General features: G+C 38.0%; 1 protein-coding gene across 3 annotated transcripts in view; it reads right to left on the bottom strand.

Moving 5' to 3' along the window:
• Positions 1–12,053, bottom strand: part of DYNC2H1 (dynein cytoplasmic 2 heavy chain 1) — a 363,910-nt gene that overhangs the window by 139,184 nt on the left and 212,673 nt on the right. For all 3 annotated transcript variants that reach the window (XM_027849539.1, XM_027849541.1, XM_027849540.1), the window contains exon 76: positions 5,673–5,833. In XM_027849539.1, coding sequence (XP_027705340.1) covers positions 5,673–5,833 — 161 coding nt within the window. The remainder of the gene's footprint in view (positions 1–5,672; positions 5,834–12,053) is intronic.

Below are 12,053 nucleotides of genomic sequence, written 5' to 3'. Positions count from 1 at the left end.
ATAGATAGATAGATAGATAGATAGATAGATAGATAGATAGATAGATAGATAGATAGATAGATAGACAGAGGGCACAGGGTGAGTTGAAAATGAAGGGGTCATATCTGGAGAATAAAATTAAGGGGTGACAGAGGAATATACTAGGAGAAGGAGATAGGGAGAGGTAGAACGGGGTAAATTATCCCACAAAAAAAAAACAAAACAGAAAACAAAAGGCTCTTACAGTGGAGGGGAAACGGGGGAAGGTGAGAGGGAATGAGTGAATCTTATTCTCATAGGATTTCACTTAAGGAGAGAATAACATACACACTCAATTGGGTGTGAAAATCTGTCTTACCCTACAGGAAAATAGGGGGGGAAGGGGACAAGACAGTAGGGGAATGATAGAGAGGAGGGCAGACTGGGAAAGGGAGTAATCAGAAGCAAATACTTCTGAGGAGGAACAGGGTGAAAAGAAAGAATAGAATAAATGGGTGGGCAGGATCGGATTAAGGGAAACAGAGTTAGTTTTTGACAGCATGTCTACTGTGGAAGTGTTTTGCATAACTGCACATGTATAACCTATATTTAGTTGCTTGCCTTATCGATGAGGGTGGGTGGGGAGGGAGGAAGGGAGAAAATTTGGAACCCAAAGTTTTAAAAACACATGTTTAAAAAAAAATGTTTTCACATGCAACTGGGAAATAAGAAATACAGGAAATGAGGTACAGAAATCTATCCTGCCCTACAGGAAACTTGAAGGGGAAGGGGATGAGAGAAGGGCGGGAGAGATAGAAGGAAAGGCAGACTAGGGGAAGGGGTATTTAGAATGCATGCCATCTTGGGGTGGGGGGAGGGAATAAAAAAAAATCTCGGTGGCAAGTTTTTCTGATAAAAGTCTGATATGCAAGATAGATAAACAACTGATGCAAATATATAAGAATAATAGCCACTTCCCCACAGATAACTGGTCAAAGGATGTGAATCAACAGTTCTCTAGGGGAGAAATCAAAGAAATTGACAGCCATATGAAAAAATGCTCCAAATCATTAAAATAAGAGAATGCAGATCAAAGGAACTCTGTGGTTCCACCCTGCACATACAGATTGAAGACAGAAAAAGAAAATGGCAACAATTATTAGAACTGTGGGAAAACAAACATACTGGTATCCTGTTGAAGAAATTGTGAATGGACATAACCATTCTGAAAAAAAAAAAAAACTTTTTGGAACTATGCCTAACAAGTCATTAAACAATGCATATTGTTTGACCCAGCAACAACACTACTAAGTTTATACTACCAAAGAGATCAAAGAAAGAGGAAGAAGACTTATATATACACAAAGATTTAGAGTATATCTTTTTCTTGTAATAGAGTACTGGGAATTAAAGGGGTAGCTATCAGTTGAGGAATGGCTGAATAAATTTAGGTATATGAACATGATGGACTATTATGGTTCCTTAAGAAATGAAGATAGAGAAGATGGAGGAGTAAAGGCAGGAACTCGTCTGAGCTCTCCCACAAACTCCTCCAAATACCTTTAAAAATGACTCTAAATAAATTCTAGAGCAGCAGAAGCCACAAAAAGACAGAGTGAAACAAATTTCCAGTCCAAGACAACCTGGAAGGTTGACAGGAAAGATCTGTTGCACCAGGCTGAGAGTGGAGCAAAGTCCAGCATGGGCTGCACCAGCACAGACCAGGCCCCAGCAAACCCATAGCAGGCCCCAGGGGACTGAATCATTGGCAGCTGTGGCCGTTTCCAGACTTCTCAACCCACAGATGCCAAAGACAACTTAGAACGTAAACAGGAAAGGTCTGGTGGACCTGAGTGTCCAGGAGGAGCGCAGTGCAGTGCAGGTCACTCCAGCACAGCCCTGGTCCCAGCAAACCAGAAGCAGGCCTTAGTAGTGCTAGAATCACCAGCAGCAGCAGCAGCAGCAGCAGCAGCAGCTACTTCTGGAGCTCTCAGCCCACAGATAGTAAGAGGATCGAACAACTAGTCAAAAGAAGACTACAGGGGTCTCTTTGCAAGCACTGAGGCAGGACTCTGTTGCTTTGCCCATACTTGGATCTGGGTGGCAGTCCTAAGTAGCAGTCCTAGGGCAAGAAGGAGCACTCACATAGTAGAGTTTGTGGCAACAGTGGAGAGGGGCCCCTCCTCACAGTTCCAGGGCAAAAAAGAGTGTTTATGGTCACTCATAGACCAGAGCACAGGCCAGGAGAGGAATAAACACCTCTACTTAGATTATACTACCTTGGAAGAACTGAAAACTTATAGGTTTCCAAGAGTATCTCTGAAAACTGCTGCACAAAACCCCTGAAGCATGGGACAGTACACCCTCCACAATGGAAGCAGACCTTAGTAAAGAGTTAAAAAGTGAAGTAATGGGCTGGGAAAATGAGCAAACAATAGAAAAAACTCAGATTATAGAATCTTACTTTGGTGACAAGGGAGATCAAAACACACACTCAGAAAAAGGTAACAAAGTCAAAGCTCCTACATCCAAAGCCTCCAAGAAAAATATGAATTGGTCTCAAGCCATGGAAGAGGTCAAAAATAATTCTGAAAAGCAAGTAAAATAAGTAGAGGAAAAATTGGGAAGATAAATGAGACTAGGGCAGAGGGTAATCAGAAGGAAACACTTTTGAAGAGGGACAAGGTGAAAGGAGAGAATAGAATAAATGGGGGGGCATTATAGGATAGAGGGAAATATAGTTAGTCTTTCACAACATGACTATTATGGAAGTGTTTTATATGACTACACATGTATAACCTATATCGGATTTGCTTGCCTTCTTGAGAAGAAGGGGGGAGGGAGGAAGGGAGAGAATTTGGAACTCAAAGTTTTAAAAACGAATGTTAAAAATTGTTTTTTACATGTAACTGGGGAAAAAATAAAATATCATACAAAAATTAAAAAAAAAAGAAATTAAGATAGAGATGGTTTCCAAAAAACTTGAGAAGACTTGCATGAATTTATATAGAGTAAAATGAGCATAAATAAGAGAACAACGTATGCGATAACAACAACACAATGAGGAAGGGAGTAAAGTATAAGAATTGAATACAATATCCTAGTTGTGTTCTGACCAGGGTAGAGAACCAAGCGATTATTACTTTCTCATTGGTGGAGACAGGGCTTCACTTAATGTGACATAAGATCTCATTAGCTTTGCCTCTTCACAGTGCTGACTCATACTGAGCTTTCAGTCTACCAAACCCTCCAGAATCTATAAGAAAAACTGCTGTCTAACTATGCCTCCTCATTTCACTCTCACTGACTTGATTTTCTGAATCAATTTAAGCTTCATCTTCCTTGACCTCTCTGCAACAGTTTACACTGTTCTTTTTATTCTTACTTTTATATTTACTTTATATTGACCTTTTTATTCTTGATATTTTCTCCTCCCTTTGCTTCCAAAACTACCAATTTTTTTCTTGGTTCTCCTCTTACCTGTTTCCCTGTGTCTTTCCCTGTTCTCACTTTGCACCCTTAATACTGGTGTTCACCCAAGGTCATGTGGTTTCTCTTCTTTTTCCTCTATACTCTTCTTGGCAGTTTTGACTTTAATCTCTATGAAGATGATTCCCAACCTTCAGTCTTTCACTCTGACCTCTCTCTTGAGCTTCAGACCCATGTTTTGAAAGGCCTACTGGCTATTTCTAACGGGATGTCCTACTGTTACCACAAACTCAATTTCCAAAATTTAAATAGTATTTTCTCAAAAAAGTCATCACATTCCATCATATCTTTTGGACATCCATATCTCTGTTTGAATGGCAACACCATTTACCTAATCACATACATTTCAAATCTCAGGGTTATCTCTGACTCTTTATCTCTCATCTCTATTGGATTAGGTTTGGTTCCTGGCATTGTAAATAGAAAATTTCTATTTTATTCTATTTTAATAGAAAGAAAAAGATGAATTTCAAAGTAAGAAAAATAGAATTTGGTTACAGATTACATATATGATATAGATATAAGGAAACAGTCAATAATGAACCCAAAGTTTCCAGTCCAGGGCCTAAATAGCATTCAATCCAATTCCAGAAGAATTTACTATGTGCTTGGCATTTTGTCACTCCAGGACATGGATATTTGTTAATTTTTGTGGGGCTTAGATAATCACTTCACAAAACATCCAAGTGAAAGAAAGCTCGCAGGTCACTGGAAATACAGCATGATAGCTCAGCTGAGGAATCAGTAGTGGAGATGATTAATTGGAAGTCCTGAGTTCACATTCACCCTCATTATTAATCGTATGACCCTGGACAAGTATCTTGACTTCTGTCTGCATCAATTTCCTCATGTACGAAATGGAGATAATAGCAACACCTACCTCCCAGGTTTTTAGAAGCCTTAAATGAAATAATATTTGTGATCTACCAATAATGGCTTCCTTGCTATCTCTCAATCCTAATGCTCCACTGCCTGACTCCAGGCATTTTTAATAGCCTGTCTTCTGTATCTGGAATGCTCTCCCTCCTCACCTCTGTCTCCTGGCTTCCCTGGCCTCCTTCAAGTTTCAGCTCAAAGCCCATCTTCTGTAAGAGGCCTTTCCCAGTAGTCCTCAATGATAATACCTTCCCTCTAAGATTTCCACCACTACACACACACATACACACACACACACGTACGTAAATGTATTCATGCATTATGTCTATGTATATCCATAAAGATATGTATGCTTTTATGTGCCTATACATGCATGTATATACACATAAATGTATATATACACACATATGTATATAAGTATTTTTAATAGTTTGCATGCTGCCTCCCCCATTAAACTATGAGCTCCTTGAGTGCTTAACTCACACCTAGAACATGGTGGGGCAGTGAGGTGGCACAGTGGATAGAGTGCTGAGTACAAATCCAGCCTAGGAAACTTCCTAGCTGTATGACCCTGGGCAAGTCCTCTAACCTTGTTTGCCTCAGTTCCTTCATCTGTAAAATGAACTGGAGAAGGAAAGGACAAACCACTCTAATATCTTTGCCAAGAAAACCCTAAATAAGGTTACGAAGAGTCAGACACAACTGAAAAACAACTAAACGACAGAACATGATAAGCACTTAAGAAATGTGTATTGACTTAACTTGACCTGACATTTTAGGAATGACATCAATTAGCTAAAGATCATCAAAAGTCGGTCAAACAGGATGGACAAAGCCCCAAGTCCACGTCATACAAAGAACCATTGAACGAACTAGGGAAGAGAGGGACATGATGGCTGTATTTGGTCCCAGAGAGCAAAGCGGCATATTTAGGCTTTAGAAGTTAAAGGACATCCCCAAAGATACCCTCGGAGGCCTAGTTCATTCATGCCTAGATTTCTCTTAAGAGTCTGCAAAAGAAAATAGGAAACTTATGTAATTATTACCTAGATAATCGAAATTAGTTTCTTCTCAACTAATCTCAATTATCAAGATACTTCTGAGAAACATTTTATTAGATAGCTTCCTTTTTTCCAGAAAATTGTCTCAATATTCCAGTTTAAATTTTATACAAAAGCATAACCCTATAACACAGTAAGTTATACAGCAATGAGTTGAAAAAGAATACATTTTTAAAGGATAAACAAAAAATTCTTTTCTCATCAATGGATAAAGTATTCCAATAGTACTAACTGAAGTAGTAGCAATAGTAACAATAGAAGAATTAATAGAACCCATCTAGGACTAACCTGATGATAACAGTCTCCACTTCGTTCAGTATTAGCAAGTTCCTGTAGTTCTTGGGAAGGATCAGCTCCAGGAGAAATAATGATTAAAATGGGCTCAATTTCTAATGTCTCTTTGTATAGACGTTTCAGATTCAGAGGTGGCGGGGACAACTCTTTCATTCCTAAAAAGCATATTAGGGAAATAAAAAGACAATGTATTTTACCTTAAGTCTCCTAATTAAAACAACTGCACATTAAAAAGGAGATAAAATCTTTGTCAATCATTTTTCATCTAGAAATTATGGGTATGAGTCATAACATCATGAAGTATATTTCTCTCCCAGGAAGACATGTATACAAATCATCTTCAACTGCTACACATATATAGGATGTAAAATAACACATATAAAATAGATGCAAAGTAACCCTGATAGTTACCTTAGGAGAGAAAGCACTAGCACCTGGGGCAGAAGGTGGGCAGGAAAGTTCTCATGCAAAAGGTGGTTCTTAAAATGAGTCTTGAATGAGACCAAAGAGTCCAAGAACATAGAGCAGAAGAAGGGGAATATTACACACATGGGAGACAGTTTATGCAAAGACACAGATAAGAAATGGCATATCATGTACACCAGTTACAACAAGAAGGACAGTCTGGCTGCACCAGAGAATGTGGGGAGCAGAGTAATGTGTAATAAGGCAGGAAAGGTGTGATAGGGCAAAATTATATATTGCCAAATTAAGTGGAAAACATCTCTCCTTCTGAGGGCTTAAAGTATGTCCAACTTGGAAATTAAAACACAGGACTTTTTTTTTAATCCATTGCCTTTGACTAACTACTAATTTATTTGGGAAAATGTGCTAGGCAGTTCCATATTTGGGGGAACTGAGTGAATATAGCTTCACAAAATATAAGAGTACCATTTCAATTACATGGAAAATGTTATTAGCCCAATAGACTAGAAAATTATAAAAGAGAAGGAAGAAATACAATTTCACAGACTATTAGAGTAAGAAGGAAACCTTAGAGGTCATCCAATATGACCTTTCATTAGATACTTGACAAGTGGTTATCATAATTCTAAGTATATGCTTCTCTACCAGTATACTATTTGGTTTCCACTTCTTCCATGAAAACTGTATATATTTGTGGGACAGTGTACCCCAGGTTGATGGAGAAAATGTTTTTAGCTACTCATTTTACAAATCCAACTCAATATACCTTTTATTTGAGCTAATTGTGTTTACTGTGTTAACTAGTATTAGTAGGGACAACAGTGGGACTCATGAATTATAGTGACCCATAGAGTACCTGGGGGAAAGCTGCCTCCCCAGGAAGACAGATGCAATCGATATTGTGGAGGCTGAATTAATAATCAATAAACATTTATTAATGCCTACTATGTGCCAGACACTGTGCTAAGCATTGCATTAATTAATCGACAATGGATTGGGTGTGGGAGTTCTAAAACTTAATGAAAAAGGCTAAAGGAAACAAGAGTTAAGTAGAAAGACCAAATAAAACAATATACAAACTGATAAAGGAAGGAGATAAAGGGCTTTTAATTATAAAAAAAATGTACTTATCTGAAAGATACATTAAGTCCTACCTTTTAATCATGTGATAAAGTCTGATTTTTTTAAATAATGCGTCCAATTAGAATTTAATAGGGGGCTGTGGAGGTTATTCTTAATTCTGTTGTTCAATCTTAAATTGTATGAGATGTATGATTCCCAGGCTAAGGCTATGGTTTTCCAGTTTAAGAGGGGAATATAAATTGTATTCAAGGCTTGCTTCTGCTTGTGGGATTCATTTCTACCCTGCTGAGAGATTAATGAGTAAGGGTGCAATAAACAAATTGGTTCCATGCAACCTATATACCTTAGGAAATTCTTGTTCAGTAATGGGTAGGAACAATTGTTCAGAGGGAGATACAGATACCTAAATATTTTAAGAACTTCTAGGCTATGCATTTTTACCTAGTTTTAGGGTACGAGGATTCAAATAGGCAAAAAGCAACAACCGGGTATGGACAGATATCACACAAGGTAATTTATTTTTTATTTCTAAGTCATAAATTCTCTAAGAAATGGGATCAGAGCCAATGCCTTTCAGTCAGTCAAAAAAAAAAAAAGACATTTATTAAATGTCTACTATCTTCCAGGCACTGTTCTAAATGCTAGGAGGAAAGGTAAAAGAGTACCTCCTTCCCAGGAGTTCACAATCTAATGGGGAGACAACCCATAAACAACTATGTACAAATAAGGTACATATAGTATAAGTAGGAAAAAATCAACAGGTGGAACACTAAAATTAAGGCTTCCTGTAGGAGACAAGATTTTAGGTGGGACTAGAAGGAGGCCACAGAAACAGGGAAACAGAGATGAGGAGGGACAGCATTCCAGGCATGAGGGACAGCCAGTGAAAATATCCAGAGTAGGAGGATAAGAGTATCTTGTTCAAGGAACAACAAGATGTCAAAGGATAGCAGAGTACATGGGGGGGTGCACTTTAAAGGAGACTGGAAAGGGATGGTGTGGAGTAGATTATAAAAGGCTTTGAATGCTAAACAGAGGATTTTGTATTTGATTTTGGAAATGATAGGGAGCCACCGGAATATATGGGGCTAGGGGTGGAGGTAAGGAGATACGGTCAGACCTGCACTTTAGAAAGATAATTTTGATAGCTGAATGTAGAATGGATTGGAAAAGGGAAAGACTTGTGGAAGGGAGACCAACCAGTAGGCTATTATAATAGTCCAGTCATGAGGAGATGAGAGCCTGCACCAAGGATGACGAGGCAGAAGAGTTATGAAGGTAAAACTGACAAGCCTTGGGAACAAATTAGGAGATGACACCTAAACTGTGAGTCTAGGAGGAATTCTATCAGCAAATATTTATTAAGTGCTTGCTACATGATCTGGGCACTAAAGATACAAGGCCAAAATCAAAACTGTCCCTGCCCTCAAAGAGTTTATATTCTACTGAGGGAATAAGTAAATTCAGAGTATTTAAAAAGTAAAACAAAGTCATTTCAGGGAAGGATTGAGGAAGGAGGCAGAGAAACAGAGAAAGCAGAGACAAAGAGAATAAATGGGTTGGGTGAGAAGGGAAAATCAGGAAAGGTATAATGTAGGAAATGACATCTGAACTCTAATTTGAAAGAAAGTAGAGATTCTATATGGTGCAGGTGAGGAGGAAATATATTCTTGACATTGGGAGAGAGGATGGTGAAGTTATACAGATGTGAGAGAGAACGTTATGTACAGGGAATAGCCAGTAGACCATTTTGACTGTAAAGGAGAAAAATATGAAATAAAACTGGCAAGGTAGATGAGAACCAGATTTAAATGTCAGGCTGAGCAGTTTGTATTTCATCCTAAAGGCAATAGAAAGCTACTAAAGCTTTTATTTGGGGGATAGGAGATGTCACATAATGTGTTCTACTTCTCAGAAGTATCAATTTGGCCGCTCAATTCAAACATCATCAGACCTCTTCTGATTCTCCCAGCTGCTGGTACCTCCCTCACTCAAATTATCTTTGTAAGAGGAGTGTTCCCTATCACTATCTCAATAAATAAAGAAATCTCTAACTTCTCAATTAAATAAACCAACTAGAGACATGAACTTGGTGTGAACAAGGACTATTGAATCAAAGGCATTTTAACTAGATGCAAAAAAAAAAAATCCTTAATCAGTTTGATAAGAGTGAAGGCCACTGGACAAAATAAAATGACATAACAAAGGATGTTCATATTGGTTGAGGAGATTTGTGTCTCCTCCTGCTGCCTCTTCCACCACTAAAGAACGCTGGGAACTTTTTAAAAGTCTAAATGTTTGGAGTTTCTAATTGCTGTCCAAGTAGCGTCACCAAAACATGAGCTGAGGGCAGTGTCTGCCTGAGGAATCAAGGACAAGCAATATATACTAGGAAAGGCAGCTCCAGGATCCCAAAAGAAGCCCAACAAAAGTTCTACTGTGCCCAAGAGGAACTTCACGGGCATCCTGTGAAAGGGAGAAAAGAACTTCCAGTGACCAAAACCTCAGTGATCTCTGCCACATGTGCTCTAAGCTGGAGCCGTTTCCCCAGAAATCTACACATGCTGGTGGGAAAATGTGTTACAGACTTTTGGAAGGATGCGCTATACTAACTTAATTACTATACACCACCTTAGCAAAATGCCCCTCTAAAAGATATTTAATCTAGCTACCTAATTGATAGCATCTGATAATCAACAGAGGCAACACAGTGATGGGGGCTATAGTACTAGGAAAATCCACTCCAAATCTCAGGGTCTCCAGAACCCTGAGAAGATGAGAAGTAGCCGAGTTCTGGGAACCTCCCTGCCAGTATTGGGGTGGGGTGGGGGGGAACACTGGCAAAGCAAGCTTTGAGCACATGCTATAACTTGCATACATATATACACACACACGTATGTTTATTGAAACGCTCAATGAATGATCCAGAATTTGCAAGGGAAGTGATGGGGAATTTTTTTCTACAGCACCATCACATGATCTGAGTTCTTAATCAATTTAAGGGTGTATTTTATATTTTATACACACACACACACACACTATACATATATATTTATACACACATACAAATATGTGTATATGCCCATATGTATATGTGTACATATGTGCATGTGAAAATATTATGTAAATATACATATATGGTATGTATGGGTGTGTGTATGTGTGTGTACACATGCACAAATTGGGTTCACCAGTAGAATGTAAGCTCCTTAAGGGCAGGGACCTGTTTTGCTTTGTATTTCTGGAGTCTAGAATATAATAGACTCTTAATACTCTTTTTTAATTGGCTTATTAAATTGATCTGCTATGGAGGATTTATGGAAGGATATCAGGAAAAATCTTGTTATTGTTATTGCTTTTTACTTCTTGAAATTACTTCATATTACTTTATAATTTATTTATCTGTGTACATGTTTAAGCCACAAAGTAGAACGTAAGCTCTTTCCAGCAGGGAATTTTTGTCTTTGTACATTGAGGTCCTAGTATAGCACCATGCATATATTGGGCACTCAATATTAATCAACCAAAAAGCATTTAATAGGCACCCACTTTGCATGAGGTACTGTGCAAGGCACTAGGAATATAAAAACAAAGAATGAAACAATGGGAAGTCATTAGATTCTATTGAGTGGGAGGAAAGTGACATGGTCAGACTGAGCTTAAGGAAAAGCCTTTTGGAAGCAGTATGTAGGATGGACTACAGTGGGGAGAGATTTGAGGCAGGGAAACTAATTATGAGGCCACTGTAATAATCAAGATGAGGGGTGAGGTGGGCCTGAACTAAGGTGGCAGTTGTTTGGTAGAGAGAATAGGCCAGACAAGACACATGTTGTAGAGGAAGACAGAAGATTTGGCAACTGACTGGGTAATGGAGAGTGAAGAATCAAAGACAATGCCAAGGTTAGGACCCTAGGTGATGAGGTGAATGGTGGTGCCTATAACAGAAATAAGGAAGTTTCAAAGAGGGATGGGTTTAAGAGAAAAAATAATGAATTCTGTTTTGGACATTCTGAGTGAGATGTCTCAAAGTAAATAAATATCTTTTGAGCTGAACTGAACTGAAATAAAAGACTTATTTGGAAAATGGCTGCTAATAAAAACACCAGTTAAAAAGCCCAAACTTAGCATTATAGCATAAATATAAAAAGTGAATTTTATATATTAAGTGTAGTAAAATGTTTTAGTCTAGAGAAAGGTCAGAGAAAACATTAAAAAGTTACACTACTAAGGAAAATATAGAAGTTATTCATCTTGCTTAATTATACCAATTCTGTCTTCCAACACCTCAATGTAATTTCCAGGACATTTCTAAGTGAATGGTTCTACTTACAGTGTGATTAAATTTAGGAAAGTAAGTGGCCATGTCTCTGGATAAATATCATTGTAACTGTCAGCATAAATCAATACCATCTTGTCAAGTTAGAAAGCACAAAATGTCAATGTCATGCATTACTATACGTTAAACTATGGGAATAGTATGTTTTGAAGAAATGGCAACAATGGATCAGAAGTCAGAACTGGAAGAAAAGAATGATGGATTTGAAGTCAGAAGTCATGAGTTCAAATACCAGTTGTAGCATTAATAAACTGAGTAACATTGGGATTCAATTCCTTCATCTGAAAAATGACTTAGATTGGCTCATACAACCTACAAGATCTCATTTAGCTCTAAATTTATGATCCTATTCCTCACTGTAAAATCCATTGTGTTATTCTGCCTATCCTGATTCTCCATCTTCCTGCAGCATTTCTTAAGAGTACTGGATCACAGATTTAGAGTACATCAAAGATCTTCTAGTAGTCTAATCTCTTCTTTATATGGATGAATATTTGGAAGCCCAGAGATTTTAAGTATAAGGGAGGTTG

Source organism: Vombatus ursinus, unplaced genomic scaffold, assembly GCF_900497805.2.
Source record: "Vombatus ursinus unplaced genomic scaffold, bare-nosed wombat genome assembly UNPS02007612.1, whole genome shotgun sequence".
Taxonomy (NCBI): Eukaryota; Metazoa; Chordata; class Mammalia; order Diprotodontia; family Vombatidae; genus Vombatus; species Vombatus ursinus.
The sequence above is the reverse complement of the archived record's forward strand: the minus strand, read 5'-3'. Positions and strand labels throughout refer to the sequence as shown.